General features: G+C 35.8%; 1 protein-coding gene across 1 annotated transcript; it reads left to right on the forward strand.

The window, feature by feature from the left end:
• The first annotated feature begins 2,062 nt into the window (after positions 1-2,062).
• LOC148943864 (uncharacterized) lies at positions 2,063-2,755 on the forward strand. The gene has a single exon (XM_089101265.1). It carries the CDS (start codon positions 2,063-2,065, stop codon positions 2,753-2,755), a length of 693 nt encoding a protein of 230 aa, XP_088957391.1.
• Positions 2,756-21,282: the final 18,527 nt, after the last annotated feature.

Consider the following 21,282-nt stretch of genomic DNA (forward strand, 5'->3'; position numbering starts at 1 on the left):
AAAATGTACCTTTATACACGCTTGTTAGCGCACCATCCGGCCTACTCTCCCAGCTTCTCTAAGCCGTCACCTCAAGTCTTTTGTCATTGCAAGTTTACTCATGTTTCCATTGAGCGTTCCTCTGCCCCCAGTCTGTTTACCTTAAATTGCCTTAATTACCTTTAATTACCTTAATTGACCTTAAATTGCCTTTGCTCACAACCTTCACAAAAATACGCTTGTTATTAGGATTTCTGATAAATGTTTCTATTTCCTTTTTTTAATTTAAGAGTGACATTAAAACTTTAAAGAACCGGTACTGTTCCGTGTAAGACACGCAATTCTCTCAGTAAGTTTATTAGTATATTAATAAACAAATAATATCAAGTGTTTAATCTTGAATAATTGCTGATTCGCCTAGGCCTATTCGATTTATTGGTGTAAGTTCATAGCTACATTAGTTTATAAGTTACGGGCTAAGTTTATACGCTAAGTAAATACGTAACCGGAAACAAGAAATCTTATTATATAATTTGTTAATCATTTTAAATCTATTGGCTTGCTCATAATTTTCCATCGGTATCCCCTTTTCCCTAATTGGTACAAATGTGTTGTTCCGTGCCAAGAAAAGACATGAAACGCCACTTTACTGGGGCGCAACCTTTTTGCCAAAGCTGAGCATACTTAGAAGGACACTAGAACTTTTGTTTTTTATTCAGATGAACCTTCTCTTGATTTTCTAAGACCAGTGGTTTATTGCGATAGGCTCTGGGATAAAAATAAAAACGAATACACAGTCTTATAAATTTTCTTATCAAAAAGTCAAGAAAAATAATGCAAAATTTAGTATTATGGTAGATGAGAACTTGAAATTCCCCAATCAAGGTTCTCTGATGTGCTGAATATGATGTATTTTTTTTCATTAATCTTATATACTTAGTGATGTTTTCCCTTTTCCGGCAAATCAAGCAAATTTTTTGAGGATTATTATTTTCGACATGTAACTTTAAACTTAATGACTTTTATATATTATCGTTGACATAAAACTAGATCTTTTATGTATATATTTCAATCAAAACTTATTTTTATTAGAGCTTTGGTTACTATCAAATGGCGTTAACATGCGTATCTAGCTAAAATGCCATGTCTAGACACGTGTCTGACCAAAAATCAATGTTTAGGCCACTTCCATTCATAAGTAACACAACCTCGGTAGCTAAATTGTTTCCGGTCGACAACATTGTTTATTAAACTAACGGTTCGTAAATAGAAAACAAACCATTTTTTCAAACTGAGATTTTGGTGGTCCGTGATGTGAAAAAAAATCACTCAAATATCATAAGTAGTTTTCTCGTTCCCATTGCAGGTTTTTTAAAAAACCCTGCATTACAAACTAAAGGGTAAAGAAAAGAATAAACACTGTAGAGCAAAATTTATCTGTAGAGCCGGAGGAGGGTTTCCAGAAAACACTACGCCAAGTAATGAATGGGTCAAAAAATCTTAAAACTCCGCCCATACTAAAAAAAATCTTAGTACCCTGTCCCATCCCTAAAAAAGAATCGTTGGCTTGATTGAGAGTATGTGATGGACACAATTCTTTCCGACACTCTGAATTTCATCGCGTTATGCTACTGTAAAAGAGTATACAATTTAGTGTAAAATCGCCATTACTGCACGTAATTTATTTAATTAACGTAAAGACAGTGTCTTTTTTCGTTTCAGTTTGGTATTTATAGCAGAAATTTATTCTTTTTTTTCAGTATGAATCCTCCGCAAAAGGAGCAAGCCGAGGCGGAGATACGCCAAGGCCAAACAATTAAGGCGACATCGATAAAATCTGGGATCCCTATATTAATCTTAGACGATGATTATCGCCTGGTACCTTGGGAGGCTCTGAACACAGGGCCTCATCCAGCACTGGGATCAGAAATTGAAGAAGCTCTTATAAACTTCATTCATTCAAGCCAGGTAAGGGGGTTCCCAATAACGACATTAAACTTACGGAAGACTGCCCCTTCGGCTTGCTAGTGTGGCTGGTACTGATGTATCAGCCAGATTTTTGAATTGCGGAATCCCAAGCGGAATGTGGGCTCAGCGGTTCAAGAAAAGGAAGAGCAAGACTATGTCCGAACGAGCTGTCGAAATCATTCCTGCTCGTGCTACCGCCGTGAGCGAGTCAAATTTAAGGAATTGGCATGCAAATGCCAAATTGCAATTGGAAGGTGTACTTTCCCGAGAAGTGTTTGATAACCCGAGTCGGTGGTTTAACTTAGACGAAACCATGTTATATTTTAACCCCGATTCCGCCAAAAAAAACAGAGTACTTGCTAAAAAAGGTAGCCAAGTTGTCTACCTCCAGGCCAATAACGAAAAAAGTGGGGTCACACTCCTCCATTGTTTCAATGTAATAGGGGAGTATCCACGACCCCTCAGTCTTTTTAATGGCAAAACTAGAAACTCTGCTTTAGCAAACTATGTACCACAAGAGTTGACAGTAAATTTCACCAGCTCGGTTCGGATGCAGGCCTCAGCCTTACTACGGTATATCCGAGATATATTTGTGCCATGGTTACAAGAAAAGGGCCTAAACAAGGACAAAGTCGTCTTAACTTTTGATGGACACAGGTCCCATATAAATTATGAATTGTCCAGATTCTGTTTAGAGAATAAAATTGAACTGCCGTGCTTCTTTCCAAATGCGACCCATATATCACAACCAGCTGACGTTGGTATTTTTGGCTCCTTGAAAAGGTCATGGAAGCACCATATTAGTTAATATAAGGCTGGTATTTGTGATAAGAATGGAATTACACTATTGTAAAGAGTCGGTGACTATCCAAGAGAAATAAAAAAAACTAATTTCGTGGCTCATCTACCAAGGATAATTCGAAAAATAACGAGATAAAGCGCTGTTAAAAATGCGTTTTATGTAACTGGGCTCTGTCCATTTCTTGCAGACAATATTAACTTTATAAAATGCGTTGAAAGGGATTCCTCTATTTCTCTAGAAAATGAAAATTCACCCTCAACTTCACCCCCCTTAGTTTCGACCCCAGATCCTATTCCTGTTTCATCAACTTCGGGGTTGAATCTTACCCAATCACCTTCCTCGGGGTCATTATTAAGTAATATTGAACCCCTCGAATCATCTACTCCCATCCCGACTACATCCACAGCATCCTTTTCACCTCCCATACCTTCTCCAGCAACACACAGTCCTCTCCCAGTAGAAAATTCTCCTTCATCAATAAAAAAGTTTTTTAACTTATGTTGCTGATCATATTGACCCCGATGACCTGAATGAGTTTATGTGACAGAGGAATTCTATAGGGTGGGAGGGGGATAGAGAGCATACGCTACTTTTTTATATGTGGCGAGATGCATATAATTCTCTTCATAACACCAGTTCTATGGTCACTGATTTACCAAACATTGAACCCAACACCGCAGAGAATAACGGCAGTCATGCAGTATGTGTGCCAGCTGAAGTAAGCACAGCAAGGAGGGAAGTAACTTCTATTCCGAGGACCGTGGTGCTGCCACATTGTAGCTCTGCAGCTATGCCTAGCTCCCCTTCTCTTTCTGTCAATGGCCCAACGGAAAAGTTTTTATCAGGTACAAGTGTAGAGGCCACTGACAATGGAAAGCCTTCCCGGAAAAGAAGTTGTCCACCTGACTCCTGTTTAATGCAATCTTCTTGTTTGAGGTGGTTACAAGAAAACCACGAAAAAAACAAGCGGCAAAAAGCTAAAGGTGAAGATGACCAGTGGATTTGCATTTATTGCAAAGAAATATACGGTCAAGGTGCAAAGCGCAGTTTTTGGGCATCGTGCAGCAATCTTGAATGTGATAAACACATGCATTACTGTTACATACTCAAGCTGCTTTCGGATAAATACCCAAAGCCATTTCTTAAATTTGTAAGGGCATCGGAAACAGATTTTTACTGTGCCCCTTGTTTCACTATTCATAATCCTCCATATTAAATCCAAATCCCAACCAATTGCTAAAACTTTTTTCTTTCCTTTTTTTATTCCTCCGTATTTTTGCATTTTAATATCACTGTTTAGTGGCTTTGTCTGGGGGTTTTTTTTCACTCTTTCTTTATACTTGTGTGTGATCCCGAAATTTAAGTTAACAAACTACTCACAGACAATTCAATCATTGATGAAAATCTCCCAGGAAATGTTTTTGTAGACGATTCCGTCTGAAAAATTATCTTTTTATATTATTATCTTTTTGTTAAATTTAATTATTTTTATTTGAAAAAAAATAATTTCGGATTGCTTTTCAAATCATCTGATTACTTTTCAAATCTTTTCTTGCATCTCTTCTTGCAATCTTTTCTGACTAAAACATATATGTGTATTTTGATTACATGTAAATTTGTTTTATTAAAAATGGTTTATTTTTATGTGTGATCATGTTTATAATGAGATTTGACTGTGTAAATATTATTTTTATATGTGGTTATTTTCATTGCTTGACTATATTTTTGTATCGTATTTAAAAATATATATTTTAAATATTTTATGATTGATGTATTCTCCAAGAGCTTTGTTGTGTAGTCTATAGTGGATTGCCTAGATTATGGGCTTAGATTAAGCTCAGTCCCTCATATAGGCTACATGTTTTATCTTGGGTGAAGAAATTGAACCTCTAACCAAAACTATGTTTAGTATTTAAACAGCATACAATAAAATACTGTCTATACGGAAACCGAAGCCATTATTAAGCCAATGCCAAGTTATTATTAGCCTCACATATCACAGAAAAACTAGGCTGATCATAGTTGCAGCAATAGCTGCAATCAAGGTCCAAGGCAACCTACAATAACTGCAACATAAATTATCACATATTTTAGGGGGGTTACCCCCTCCTCATTACCTTGCTTTTGACGCTGACATACTTCAGAACTTACAAAATATACTTCTTATTCTAATTAAATGACTGGAGTTTCAGGAGCTGTTCTTGAGGAATTGAGACAAAAAGCTTAGCTTTAGCACACAGAGCAAAGTATTGAGAAGGAATCAGTCCCACTCATATACAGAACAATTTCTGTTCGTTTTAAGTTCTTATTTTTCACTTTACTTTCAGCTGAAAAGAAAACTTGTTCTTTTTGCTCATTTAATATCCTTTTTATCCCGAGGGAATTTACCCCCCCTCCCCCCATGGAAAAACCTCAAGACAATTCTAGTGGACAAAGTTGGCACTTGTCGGTTATATAATACACACTCGAGAATTTCTATCGCGAATGACGCAAAGATGAGACAAGAAACTGGTCAAGCAACTTCTTTATACCAGATAATCAGTTTTGGCTTGGTTGGAAAATAAATTGTAGCTATATTTTATTTAAGTATTTATTTGGTAATTTGGGTAGGTAGTTCACATATGCTATGCGACCCCCCCCCTGCTGTGCAAATATATAGGCAAAATCTTTTTCTAAAATATTAGATTTTCATCATTTTTTTTTATGTGATTAGCATTCACCCAAATTCACTTCTCAAGTGTTTATTATATAATCGACAAGTACAGCAAAGACAAATAAAAAGAAATTTGTATAGGAATTCTGACAAATTCCCTCAGCCTTAAATTTCCTTTAGAAAAAACGGGTTTAAGTTGCTTTGGGGCAGGGCGGGAGGCAACTTTTACTAGTGTTTGGTGATATTAGATATGGATGTCAATATATTCGACCAAATATCGAAATCGAAACCTAAATATCAAACAGTTCGTGGTAACAAATTGTAAGTAAGGAGCAACCCAGATGCCAAAACTCTAAACAGCGGAATCTTGATACCAATAGATATACCAAAAGAATTGGCTTTTTATGCTGATTTCAAGAAGGCTATATAAATTCCATTAGGTTTAATGTTACCCATCAAAGGCTAAGAGCCTAAGAAAATTTTCCTGATTTTCGGAAAAAGGGAGAAACAGCCCCTAAAAGTCAAGTGATCTCAATGAAAATCACACACTCAGAATCAGCATATTAGAGAACCCTACAATATAGGTTTCAAGCTCCTATTTGCAAAAATGTAGAATTTTGTATTTTTTCCCAGAAGAAAGATCACGGATGCGAGTGTATTTATTTTGGTTTCTACTTTCTATGGGTGATTGTATCGACCCAGCAGTCCTAGAATATCGCGAGAGGGTTTATTGAATGGAAATTAAAAGTTCTAGTTCCCTTTTTAAGTGATAAAAAAAATTGGAGGGCACCTACTAGGCCCCCTCCCCCAACCCTTTTTTACCAAAATCGTCAAAATTCTATAAAATTTTTTTTATGAAACTTCAATTTTTTTTAAATTTCCTAAATTTAACCTTAATTTACTAAATTTAAAAACTCGGGTCCCTTATTACTAAATTTAGAAATAATTTACTAAGGGTAGCAACGCTCAGCCAGTGTGGCCAGGTGTCTGCACAGCCAGTGAAGCGAAAATGCGCCATTAGCACATTTTTGATATATTTTTTTGGGTGGAGTTCAAAATTCTGGGGAAATTACATTGTGCAGATATAAGTACAAAAAAAACAACAACAGAAAAACTAGGAAGTCTGAGAAAATTTTACCAGATAGATGGAAACTGTGTGCAGTTTGGTTTTCAGAAAGCTAGAACTCAAAATTGTTAAAAGTTAGTCTTCACTGAAAGATTCTTACGCAAGACTCCAGAATATGAAACTGTGAAGGATTTTTTACAGCTTGCATTTACTTTTGCGGTAAAAATTTTCTGCTCTGAGTTTGTCATTTGGCAAGAAAGATATTTTTCTCAGTTCTCTGATACAGGAATTAAATAAATAATTAAATGATTAAATAAGAAAATTAAATAAAAGTGGGCAATAGAGGACATCTAATAAGAAAACACTTGCCAATATCTATGATTTTATTTTAAAGTACTTTCTGAATTTTATACAGAATTCTTCCTTATCAAAAATAGAAACTGTAATTAAAAAATTATGCCTGTATGTGCCTGTATGTGCCATTTTCGCTTCACTTGCTGTGCAGACACCTGGCCACACTGGCTGAGAGAAGTGACTCCTCAAACATCTGAGATGGTCAAACCCCGCACATCTGAAGGACTATTTGACCATCTCATAAAACGATACTTTCCTAAATGTGAAGTTGTGTGGAGAAAAAAAAAGAAAAAACCCGGAAATTGCAAAAAATGCAGAAATATTTCATATTATTTAGTAAAATAAGGTTAAATTTAATATTTCTCTGACATTTATCATTGCCAAATGTGTTGTTTTTTTTACAATTTCATGAGCTAAACGAAGTATTTTTTTCATTAATCTTCTGATTTTAACTCATGATAAACTGAGCCTCGACCTCAGTTTAACTTCGTCATTTTTCGTTTAACTCTTTTTCATTTTTTTATAGAAATAAAAAATCCACTCGGAATTCATCAAGGTGCTATACACCGTTTTTAAACTTGGTTTATCAGGGATTTAAAGCAAAACTTCGAAAACCAAATACTCTATAGTCGTTAAACAATAAATGACGGAAGAATCTAAATGATGAAAATAAATGTAGCTAGTATCCTCGTTCAAAGTTGATTCCATAATGGTTTATTTACTAGCTTTAAATGACAATAAAAGACACTATCCTGTGCAGACTAGCTTAAACACTAAAACACTTAAGACTCAGAACGAAAAAAAAACCTTAAAAATTTTCAGAAGCTTAATCCAAAAATGTATATGCTACTTTTTTCACTGTCATGGCTGGCACACCAAACAAGCGAATGCGCTTACCGAACTTGCAATAAAATGCTCCTGGTTCCTGGGAATAAATTAGGTGCTAGAAATTCGTGTACTATGCACTGTCTCTTAATCATGGTGCAGGAACGTCTAGCACCCAAACAGGATTTTCCAAGCAGGCTCCAATGTTTTCAGATGTTGAATAATTATTCTGCCTTCATACTAAATGTTCATACCCCATGCCTAGAAGGGGATATTATACACGTACCCGACGACACCTTGGAATTTTATAGCCCCGTATGGATAATAAAAAAATATACAGGTACTGGGAGTAATATGGAAAAAAAGCTATTTCAGTTCTCAGGCCAAAAGCAAAACTAGAACTTAATCTACATGTATGAAAATGGCATTAAAATCTCGTACAAATCAAGTTCTTCAAAAATGTCACTTTCAAATATTTTCAACCTCAGTATCTAGACCCATCATTCAAAAACACTCGCAGAAGCTAGCGCTTAGACTGCTTCACACCAAGGTCTTATCTCCGGGTCTTATCACGGAAATTGGTTGGGGGGGGAAGTTTACCCAATGAGATACCTTGAACTTTGTCTAACGTCCTCAAGCAATATTACGTTAGCTCAAGACAGTTAATCCGACCCTTAGTAGAAGTAGTCTGTATATTTTTTATTTTAGCTAAAAGTAAGGACGAATATCTATAAAACAAAATCTAGGCGACAATTTTTCTTCACTTGCAAAAAGTTCCCTATGGACAAAAAGGAGGGCTAAGCCAATTAATTATTCTTCTCCTGTTGAATTTCTCAGCCATGTTTTGTGCCTTCTGAGCAACTTCTTTCCGGAGTAGCAGTGCTAACAGGTAACGTCACAAGAACAGCCAGAAGAAGAAAAACATTTGGAAAAAAGGTGGGGTCACCTGCCTGAAGCGAAGACACAGCACAAGTAGGCCTCTCTGATACCGAAACATTCTCCCTATTAATGCGCCATAGCTCAATTTTTTGCTTCAGACAGTCTGGCTCGGGACTAATGTCGCCATGCAATTCAACCAATCACTCCAGGTTTAATGCCTTCAGATCAACAGAAACAATTTTGGCAAGAGGAACGACGCTGAGATTTGACAGCAGTTTCTGGTGAAGCACAAATCGTTGTTTCAGCTCGGATGTGAAGTGGTCCAGGAAAATAATAAAGAGCGAGGTTTTATAGTGGTTGAAAAGGTCTGGATCGTCTGCATGCATACTACGGCAACCTCTCGTCCTTTGACGAGTCATCTCCAGTCCTAAGTCGAAAATAGACGTGAAAGCAGTAGCAGAATTTCCTCACATTTCTTTGTTTTTCAAGGACAGTTTCCACGTGCCTGTATGCAGCTGCCAAATCACAGTCAACTGACTGGAGAGTCTTGCACAGTCGAAGCGTAAGGCAGAAAAGCGCTTTGACCACATGAAGACACACAACAAATTGCAACTAGTTCATTGCGACTGTCCACCAACTGTGCCACTATTGCGGACGTTTCTGTATTTCCGTTCTTTTCAAGAGCTTCCATGGATCGCAGGATTGGTCGGTATAGCTCAAGAAAACGCACGACTGAATCGTCGCACACCATCCATCTTGTTTCGCCTTTTCTTGTGCTATAACGACCAATCCTGCAATCCCTGGAAGCTCTTGAAGAGAAAGGAAATGCAGAAAATTCTGCAAAAGCGGCGCAGTTACTGGACATTATGAACCAGTCGCAATTTGGTGCGTGTCTCCATGTGGTCAAAGAGATTTTCTGCATTATGCTTCTACTGTGCAAGACTCTTCAGTCAGTTGACTATGATTTGGCATCTGCATGCAGGCACGTTGAAACTGTCTTTTCAAAAACAAAGGAAATGTGGGGAAATGCTGCTACTGCTTTCACGTCTTATTTCGACGAAGCCCAGCGTTTTGCAGTGACTTAGGACTGGAGATGACTCGTCCAAGGACGAGAGGTGGCCGGAGTATGCATACAGACGATCCAGACATTCTCAACCACTATAGAACCTCGCTTTTTATTCCTTTCCTGGACCCCTTCAGTGTCGAGCGGAAAGAACAATTTGTGCTTCAACAGAAACTGCTGTCAAATCAGAGTGTCCATTCTCCTGCCAAAATTGTTTCTTTCGATCTGAAGGCATTAAACCTTGTGTCAGTGGTTAAATTTTACGATGATAATGCGTTTTCTTGAGCTGTACTGACCAATCCTGTGATCCCATGAAGCTCTTGAAGAGAACAGAAATGCAGAAACTTATGCAAAAGAGGCGCAGTTGCTGGACGCGATGAACCAGTCGAAATTTGTTGAAGATCGCCTTTAAAGAAGATCAAAGTTTTCCCTCCTCAATATTGTCTGAATGCTACTCTGTGTCTTCGCTTTCAACAGATGTCACTTTTTCTTCTTAAAGGACGTGACCTTGGTGAACTAAAAAGTCAGTGTCAAAACTTGTTTCAGGTGAACTGGATAGATGTATTTCAAGCTGAGGTCCCATTGAACGCAAAATCCTTCTGGTTTATATATATATTCTGGTATCCTTCTGGTATATATATATATATATATATATATATATATATATATATATATATATATATATATATATATATATATATATATATATATATATATATATATATATATATATATATATATGAACGATTTAAAGCATATAATAATATGTTCACTACATTCACTGGTAATTATTAAAACATTTTCACTGGATTCGTTCGTTATATAATGCTGATAATAAGTTATCAAAGTTGCTAATTTATCAAAAGTATTAAAATGTGAAATGTGTAAATTCACACCTATTTAACCACCTTACGTGTCTCTTAGCGTACTCACTCCTTCTGTTGTAAATTATGGTCCTTCACTCTTTTCGTCTTGGCAAAATTTTTAAAACGCTTACAATATAGTTTCTTCACAGAATAGTTCGAACATGGTTGGGTTCATCTTGGACAAAACGCTTTCTCTAATTGTCAAACTGGAAATGATACTTTCATGTACAGGTGTGTGGGAATTTGATATCAGAGTGCAGTCTCACCTGCTGTTTTTGGATAGTTCATAAGGTGCTTTATCGTTAAAGGGTTGAACACTGGGACCGCGTTGATAATAGATGGGCTGATTTTCTTCTCAGCATATCATTCTTCGGATATTTTAAAGTACATAGAGAATTATTTCTCGCATAAAATTGTTCATTAGTGTACTTAGAGATTAGTTCTCTTATAAAATTGTTCGTGCATGGCTTGCATCTATTAGCTTTTGTGGTGATTCCTTGGTTAATCAGCGGGGAATTGATGTTTGGATTTAGAATGGTTCGACATTAAACTTTAGTGACTCCTTCAATATACTGTTTTTAACTTGTGGGAGGATTATATTGTCACTGAGGGGTTAGTCACTGGGGTTACTTTGGTTTCTGTAATTCAGTAGTTGGTTTCTAGGTTCATGTTTCAGAAATTATATCGTAACATTTATGGGAAACAAGAGATAGGAACTTTTCACATTTGATAGAGGTGATAGGATGGATTCCGAGAAATGGTCGAAAGGGATTCAACGCACGTAAATTATTTGGGTTCATCTAGTATCATAACTATACAGTTATATGGTGCATGGGTCCATAAAGATTATCATGGGAGATATTTATGTACTTATATCTTGTACTGGTCGATGGGGTTCTCAGGATTGATGTGTTAATATAGTATGGTAATGCCCTGGATACTGAGATTTATTAGATAAGGTTACCTGATATACAATATGGTTTGTGATCGAGGGACAACAATCAAAAGTTAACCGGGATTTTCGTAAATGAAGCTAGGACAAAAATTGCCTGGAGTCTATGGTGAGTACTCTTCGTTGGTTGAGATATGACGGAAAAAGATGCTACTAGGCTGTATTTGCACTGGAATACGTATTTTAATGATTGACTTTCAACATGTCATTCAAATTCCTGGAATAAAAATAACTAGGCAGAATCACACGTTATTTGAAACGAGTCGTCATAATACGTAATAAGTAATACAATTGATTATATTTAATGGTTAACATTACGCTACAAGGCAATATTAAGCAAATGCTAATATTAATACACATGTATTGATTTTAACAAAATGACATTGTTACTTTAAGTAAGGTCTCTTATTTTTTTCCCTAGTATACGTTATTACACACACTTTATATTAATCTTCTTCAACCCTTATTTAATTCTACATTAAATTTTAAATAACCATTAAAACACAAGTTACACTACGTCATTTAGTTTGAGGTCTCAGTTTACAATATATTTCATGCCTTCATTGTTCACGCACGTCCGTGCTGTATAAGAAACGCACTTAGCATAGTCCTAACCGCACGGTTTTACATAAAAAGGACTTACAATGAGGGAACAAGACATAGGAAGGACGAGTGGAAACCTCTATATCCACTTTTTTCTAATGTCTTCCGTTTTTATTGGCTTAGACGTTCTCATTGGGTTCCGGGTTGAACTTCTGCATTACAGCCGTCTCTCCGTGTTCGTCCTTTGAGGTTTGCCTTCTTAGTCTCAAAACTCTTCAATAATTAAAAGATGGTTAGGTTCTCATGGTCAGTGAAATCGCGAATACGAAACAAACTGTCAGTAGTATGTTCCACGTAAAAATGTTTGAGAATAATCAGTATCTATTATCCACTTACGTAAGTCTATGGTCTTTATTAGTATATAGGGGGATCTGGGAATCTAATGCTTCTCTTATTTTTGTAAGCCTTAATGCCCCTTTGTTCTTTCCTATTTTGAACCATATAGAGGTTTTCTTTTCCTTACTTTCTATATTTGGACTAGTGTATAAAAGGTTAATTGCCTTAAAATTGTTTATTTTAAGACTTATTATATTTGCGCTCATGGTAATTAACGGAGTTCGAACAGTTGAATCTTTAATTACAAGTCGATATCCTTGTTTTATGGTTATCGTGTCTACATATTGTAACAGTAATTATGTCCTGTAGCTTTGATCTATTCTTTCTGTAGTATTATAACAAGACATAGTTCCAGCAGTTTCTCTTGGAAGAGAAAATAACCAAAGATCATTTCGAAGGTGTAAAAATATGTCTTGTTCAGTACTTCCTATAAAGGCTTAGCATGAATTAGCTATTTCTTCCTGTTGTGTGTCTTTTAAGAATATATCTAACATACAATATCCAGATTTGACATTATAAATAGGTAATGTAAGCTGGCATACTAGATATTTGAGAAATACGCAATCTTTTAAGTCTTGTGGATTGGCTAGGGCATATTTTCGTCTATCTTGATCAACAAGTAAATACTTTGCTGCAAGTATAATATTCATAAATGAATTTGCTTTCTTTATGTTAGCGGGGAAGGTCAAAATTTCGTACAAGTCGTAAATGGATTGCGGGCGCATCAATAGAATTTTTACTACTGCGAATAACCGTTCATGTATTTCCATGATGCGGACTTTTAATTTGGTATAGTAAAGAAATAAATTTGATACTTCTGGCTCTATGGGTAAATGTAAACAAAACTTTAGGTGCGTTTTTATTTCGTCTAACATACTTTTTAAGTTAGACGGATCTACTAGGTCATATGACAAAGTTCCTCCCGTGAGGACAAATAATGTGAATTCGAACTTACTAAAATTTGTCGCCAGATTTATTAGTGACATGGTAATTGTATCGAGTGATACCATGGTAAGGCTCACGTCTGTCACCACGCGATCCACATCGTTCCTTAAATAATTCATTACGTTTACAGTTTGAGAGTTTCTTAGATATCATTTCAACTTTATCTCTCTGGTAATTTGCTATACTGGCTTGTATCTTCTGAACGTGTAATGTTAAGTTCATGGCATAATCCAACTTTTTTACATGGTTCCTCAGGCTGTTTAGATCTTCCTCCGTTGTCAAACCAAAAAGGCGAGAAGTGAGTTCTCCGATGATGGGAATTGGGCCTTTAGACCTACGGTATTTATTTTTTCAAAAGAATACTTCAAAAATCTTCGTGGTACTTTTTTTGATTTTTGTATTTCCGTATTAAATACTTCAAATAAGGCTTGTAGTCTTAATAATATTAAGAAGGCTTAATGAGTTAAAAGTTTTTGGGTGCTTTTCTAATTTAGATTAGGTAATGGTTCGATACCTTCTTTTGTCGTCGACCATGGCTAGTTTAGCACAAGCATGTTTACCGTCTATTGTCCAACATTTCTTATGTACGTAATTATCTTCTTCCTCTTTTTTATAATTGTTTTTCTTTTCTTCTGGCTCAAACCCGTGTACTTTTTTCGTTTGTATTTCACACTGTATTACCGGGATTCTTGGCCTTGCGTTTATAACTAATTTTTTAATAGGATGGGTGTGCGTAAACGTGGTAATTGTGATATCTTTTTCATTTCTTTCTTTGGGATTGGCACATTCATGGTCTTGTTGGGTACTTGAGAACTGGTTTCTTGATGTGTTTAATTCCTTGAGATTGTTATCTTGTTTGTTGCTACTTTTCTTCCTTAGTTTGGATAATGTATGTTTCGTGACGTTTTTCTTAGAATGACTTTGCCATAACTCTTCGAGAAAAGTCCATAGACTTGGTAGTTCATTTATCAAAGCGAAATTTCCATAATAAGGTTTTCCTTTCCTTGTAGTCAGTAATTTAGGGTTTTCTATGGATTTCAATGCAGTAAGGTCTCTCCACAAGTATTCAATATTATTCGCTGATCTTTTCCTTCTGTCTTCCTTGGTGCTCGTTCGAAGTGCTATGTCAATTTCTGCCATTTTCTTATAAAATTCGTCTATTACGAATTTTGATTTTAGTTTGGGGATAAATAGAATTGGAAACTCTTTATTATCTTTACTATGCATTATTTTACTGGCCTGTAATCCTTTATCTGACCTTAGGAATTGAAATATCGATTCTTTAGGTTCATTCGTGTTTTTTTTTCTAGTCGTGTTGCGTGTTGAAACATGGTCTCGAAGGGTTTGGGTTCCAATTTCATAAAAATTTTCCATGCATCATTGCTAGCGAGAAAGGAATTTTCATGCTTGAATATTACTCCATGCTTTACGATATCTTGGGTGGCTGCGTTAACAACAAGCATTATGATGATATTCTTAAGCCTCATCTTTTTTTTTGTTTTTAGATTTAATTTATCATTAATTTTACCCATTTTTTCATTTTTTTTTATTTACTATTTTACTATTATTATTTTATATCAATTCAATTTTTGAACTGCTTTGTGGCAGTGCCCGGACAAAACTAAATTGTATACGCAAAATGGAATTTCTGTCTATGAATTATGTTTTGCGATTAGAATGGTTTGCGGAAGTTATATCTTTACCCTGGCTGTGATATGCCTTTATGAATGGTTGAGATATACCTTAAATGCTTAGTTAATAATTACTATACGACTTAATTTTATATAATATTTTTCAAGTAAGCAACATATGAATAAGTGATCAAGCAATATATAAATACATTAGTAACCTATTTTCATTATAAGCCTTTTAGTAAGATTATTTTTTTTATTGCAACTAGAAGTATTGGAATCTGCACTAAGACAAAATAATTTATATATATATGAGATAAGTTTATTACACAGTTACTTATTCCTACTATTGACAACTAATATGTAGTTTAGAATTTAGAATTTTCTCTTAATTTTCTTGTTATTATTTTAAATGGCTTCTCTTTTTGTTTGGTGTGTTTTCATACGTTTCAGAAATAATTTACTACCAAGGAATTTTTATTCTTCAGATTCAGGGTCCGAATAAAATTTTTTATAATATTGAATTTCTTCTACAGAATTATGTATTAATTAGTTTTTGACAATTTGGTTATTTTTTTCAAGATTTTAGCAAATTTTGGGGGCTCTGCATTTATAAAGAAATAAAAGGTCTGTTCGATTGGGTCCTTTAGAATAGAAATACTTGATATTGAGGTTCTTTTGTATGCGTCTTGTTAATAATTGTAAGCAGTCAAGTTGTTTCGCGCATCTTTTTCTATATTTTGTTTTGACTTCCCCTCTAGCTGGACGAAATTTGGGGGTATTCACGAATGCTAATACATACTTATAAGTGTGGGGTGCATACCCTTTAACATTGTAGGTTAAATCCCATTCTTTGGCATATACCTGATTTCCTTGTTCGTCAACCACTAACATAGCTGCCAAATATATAATATTCTCCTTCGCGTTCGTTATTGTAATGAATTCAGTATCTATTATCGCATTTCAGATAGGCTTTGATTCCTTTACCATGATCTGAAAATGATCAGTTCATAACTAGACGCTTTTGCACTGGTAATTTTTGTTTTTGATGATATCAGCCTGTGTTAGAACGAGGGTTGATCTTTCATAGAAAATATGGGGTAGAGTTCAACTGCAACACACCAAATACTGTTTGTGGGTGAACTCCACCCAGACTTCTCACAAAACGTGGTCAATCTATTTGAGTTGGATGACACAACTTAATACTGAGTTGGGAATGGTTTCCCTGGGTCATTTTGTAGAAATATAAGTTGATTTTCATGGAGGAGTATAGGAACTGTGTCTCCTACAAACTGAATAAAACACCGTTTGTAGGAGAAACAGAACCCAAATTTCCCACAATATAGAATCCGTCATTAATCTCAATAGCTGGGTTTATTTTGGGTTGTTTATTGATTAGTTCAGTTTTTTAGAGAAAAAGTTGATCCTTGTAAGGGAGTTGAGATCGACCACCCTCTGGGTAGCTCCCGATAAGTACACGCAAGCCTCCGTAGCAATTATGTTTTCGTAGTTGTATAATTTTTAATCATACGCAACAAGTTCCTAAATTATTATTCCTCCATGACACCGAACTATTAAAATCTTTTTTTTTGTATTTTTTAAGGGTATTTCAATCTGTCCGGCTTCTTAACCATTCTATCCGAATGTGTCGTAACTTTTTCTTCTGTTTCTTGCGGTTTTTTCGTTGTAGATTTTGCTAGGAATATAAGATCAAATACTTCGTATTGTTTTTTCAAAAATTCTTGACCTTTTAATTTTGGTTCTTTCGCGTGCGTAGCCACTGAAGTCGTGTTTGTCTTTCCTGTTTCTTTAAATAACAACTTGTCTTATTCGTAGCCACACTTAGGAACTGGTTCACGATGATTACACATTAGAACTTTTAGAAGTGGCACTTTGTGTCTTTGAGGTATCACCTGTCCTTCTTCCGTAAGTTTCTACTCCTCTGGAAGTAGAAGGTTTATTTTTAAGTCCTCACCTTGAGTTTTAAACTCGGGAGATTTGAAGGATTTATGAGACCTTTGTGAGGAATCAAAAGTTTTTACGGGGCTCCTGCACTATACAAATGCCATATCTTCAAGGGGATGGGGCATTTTTTGCAATAGTGTTTCCCTCCATGAAATCCATTGTTTAGGCTTGACCTTGGACACAGTTACATCATGATACTGTCCTTCCTGGGCGTCCTTGGGAGTTTGACTCCAGGGCAACCTTCTTTGTCTCGTTTTTCTTGGAAAATTCTTTAAATCAATAGTTTCTCGCAGGTTTGTTTTAATTGAATCTTTGGGAGGATTTTTCTTTACAGTACTACGCGGAGTTTCTACAGCTTTGTTCAATTCCTCCTGTAGTCAGAGGGCTCTCTCTACTGGGGTTGCCGGGGAAACCATATCGTCTCGAAATCTTTTGGGGGGACAAGGGGTCGAAATTCTATCAGGAAAAAAATTGTGTTTTTGGAGACATCGTATAGTCTAATTCTCCTGCGCTCTCCGATGATGAATTTTTTGACCTTTTGGCGTTTTTATTCTTACTGGTATTAGGGATTTTCTCTTGGGAATAATTAGATTTTTCATAGCTAAAAATTCTTCAAAGTTTTCCTCGTCTCTATCGTTTTCTAAATAATATTCTTTGAAATTGAACGGTTTTAACTCGTCTAACATTGACTTGGGGGCTCGTCTTCTGCGTCTGACGAATCGGTAGACGAGGGACGCGCTACCCGTCTTTTCGAGAATTTGGCTCTTTTTATTCGGCTAACATGTGCCTTGTAAGTTCCTCCATTATCGGAGTGACCATTTTAAAATTGAAATCGTTATCATACTTTTTGACTATTCTGTACGGTCCAGAATATTTATTGGAAAGTTTTTTGCCTTCTGCCTTTGCCTCATTTTTTAGCCAGACACAATCTCCTATCTTAAAATCTATGTTCCCCTTGACTTTGGGTTGGTTTCTTAGCTCTTGGTTTATTTACATTTTCCAACTCTTGACTAACTATCTTATAAGTTTTCCTCATCCTATTTATGCACTCTTGTTTGTAATCCTCTGTGTTATTGCAATATTGCGGGGACTGAATAATCTCATCATACGGGATTCTAAAATTGCGACCAAATAGTAAATAAAAAGGGTTGTCTTTGGTTGTTTCTGAATAAGCAGTATTGATTATGTTAGTTAAATAAGGTAAGAATTGATCCCAGTCGTTCCTATTTTCCTTTTTATAAATGCTTAATACATTCGAAAATATTTTATACCTATTTTCTATTTTACCATTATCTTGTGGGTGATATGGGGATGTCACTAATTTCTCTATGTTAAGAAAACTCACTAAGTCTTTTGTTACTTTTGAAACAAAATTGCTTCTTTTGTCACTTATAGCCTTATTTGGAATACCAAATTTTAAAAATAATTTTGCCAATGCCTTACTCGTGGTGTAAGTGCCTTGGTTCTTAAATGCTTTTGCAAAAGTAAATCCGGAAAAGTGATCTATAACAGAAGGAATAGAAGCGTGGCCCCTGTTGGAAACAGGTAAGCCTCCACTGGTTCCATAAAAATCAAATGAGACAATATAAAAGGGGAACCTTGCTACCGGGACTTTTCCCATTGGGGGGTTAGGATAGGCTTGGAGGTTTTTTCTTAAGTTACATGCTTCGCATGTACTTACAAGGTCTTTGAGTTTTGTAACTGCCGACGGCACTTAAAAATATTGTTTTAACTCACGGAAAGTTTTCGTTATTCCTAACTGTACAGCTATATCTGAATTAAAATATTCGAATGCAGGTCTTATTAAGTTTTGGGGTAATACAGTTATTATTGAGGTTTGGTATCTATTTGCCTCAGCAGTCATGATTCTGCATAGTATTTCTTCATCAAGATCATAGTAAAAATTATCTATTTCCTTACTAAGAGTTTTGAATTTATCTCATAACGCATCATCATACACAAAATAATTGATAAGTGCTAAACACATTGTGTCCTTTTTTGAATTATTTTTATATTTTCTAAGGAAAAGGGACAATAGTTATCCTTATTTTCTTTTACTGTGTCTTTGACTTCGTTTTTGTTACATTTATGTTTACTCTTAGTATTGATAGCGTTAATTTTGTTCTCCGCAGGTACTGCAGTAAATTTTTCAGCCACTCTGATTATTCAACAGAATGAAAAAGGTTATAAGCTCATCAGTAGCCATGAAAAATTCAGCCATTATTTGAAACTTCAATTAAATTTAAGTGGTTCTTTGCTATGTCATCAATACACTTGTTCCATATCATTTAGGCACTGGGATTTCTTCTTAGAAGATGTTCTTTCACCTTATTCTTAATTTTCAGTATTATAACTCTAAAAAATTTGACCTAGAACTTGATTTGTAAAATTATTTAGCTTTGTATATGTCAAAAGCCTTGTCAGTGATGCTTTGTTATTGTTTAAAATCTCTAATGTATAATTTTCATTATTTCTTTCCTCTGTTGAAATTTTCTTTTTTTCTTTTTTAGCGGTCTTTTTTTAGGGGTTATATATATATCCCGCACCATCCAAAATCTCTTTTTTTATACTTTTTCCTATATTATCTTATAGGTTTTGTACAATTTACTTATTGTTTGTTTTTAGTCAAAGTTAGGTTAGTCTACTTCTTTAGAACAAAATTATGTTTATAATTTTGTAATTATTCTACTCAAAGAGGCAATCAGGAGGGAGAGGATGTGGATCCATTTCTCCCAAAATTGTCTGAGTTTTTGTGCCTTTTCCTACAGTATCTTTTATGTTTCATATAATTTGCCAATCAACGTGTTTTGAATCATAGTTTTATCCTCTAAAATGTCGCCTTCCTCCCTGGGAAGTCTTGTGCTTTCATACCTGATCAAGTTTGCACACCAGAGGGCCCTCCCTAAGTCTAAGAGATACTACGATTTCTTAGGATTTGCTGTATTTTCATATAGTTGCAGGGTTTGGACTCGCCTATAGATTCCAATAAATTCCTATATTTTAATGCACTCCTATAAAATGCCTATATTTTGGCTAAAATCCTATTATTCCTATATTTTCGGCTAAAGGGCACCAAGAACATTGCTCATGATTTGCAATTTTCACTGCTCATTAAGTAAGCCAAGATATGCTTTTCTTTGCTTTTGACTCTGTTTGTAGACTGTGCTGTCTTTCGGTGTATATCGATAATTAATTACAACTGTTGAGCTGTTTGAACTTAACTAATGCTTTGTGTTGGGATTAGTAAGCTGCTTCTGCCTGGGCTATGCTGTTGTGTTGACTTAGTAGTCTATGTTTTGTTTTTTTGTCATGTTGGGCCTGTCTAAAATGAGCGAAGATCAGTATATAGGCTAGCAGTCTCTGCTTAATGAGACTGTGAGTTCATGCAACTTATGCGTTTCCTGGCTGAACGTTATAAAAGACTGATGTGAATACGGCCCAGTTTCGGACATATCCAAATTTTTTTTTTTTATGTCCTTTTTATCGTGGGATGCTATTTTGCTGGTGATGCTTGGTAATTAAGTATGGGGCCTACCAAGTTCAATAGTTCATGGCTTGCTAAGACGGATTGCAGCGGTAAAAAGATTGCCGAATGGTGTAAGACTGGGAACAACCAGTACTCGTTCTTTTGCAAACTCTGCTTGAAAAATCTTGGTTGCACAGCCGGGGTTCCTCAGCTAAACCAACATGTGCGATCTGCAGAACACAAAGCCGCATTTACTGCTCAACTACATCCACTACAGCTTCACCTGACCGGAAAATCTCGAGTTGATGAAACAACCAAGGATAAACCATTAGTTGGTACAAACATGTTTTGTGAGCGTGAGTTAATATGGACATTTCAGACGGTACAGAGTTCCATGTCTGCTAACTCTTCAGACCATATTGTCGCAACATTCCATGCGATGTTCCCCGGTAAGATCCCCGACGGTATGTCCCTATGTGTGAAGAAACTCACGTATCTGATCACCAATGCGCTGCATCCTTACTGTAAGCAAATGCTTGTGAAGGACATTCAGTCAAATTTTGTACTAGAATATGACGAGACAACCAACAGCGCTGGTATGAAAGAGTTACAAATGTGTGTTCGATATTGGTCCTCATACGGAAACGAAATCCAGAGCAGAAATTTATGCACATGTTTTATGGGCCATGCGACAAGTGATGACCTGTATAGGAAGATTATATCAGCCATTGAGCAGAATCAGCTGCCACTTGAAAAACTGATCACGCTAAAAGAAAGTGGGAGTGCCAGAGAATGCTTTCACGAAGCATGTCCCAAGCCGTTGGCTGACGATCGGACAGGCCCTCGCTAGAATCATGCAGCAGTGGCCGGCAATCATAGAGTACTTCCTGAACTTCGTGCCGAGAGAGAAAAAACTGAAGAATCTTCTG

Source organism: Artemia sp. Qi Xiang Cuo, chromosome 15 (assembly GCF_049724085.1).
Source record: "Artemia sp. Qi Xiang Cuo chromosome 15, ASM4972408v1, whole genome shotgun sequence".
Lineage (NCBI taxonomy): Eukaryota > Metazoa > Arthropoda > Branchiopoda > Anostraca > Artemiidae > Artemia > Artemia sp. Qi Xiang Cuo.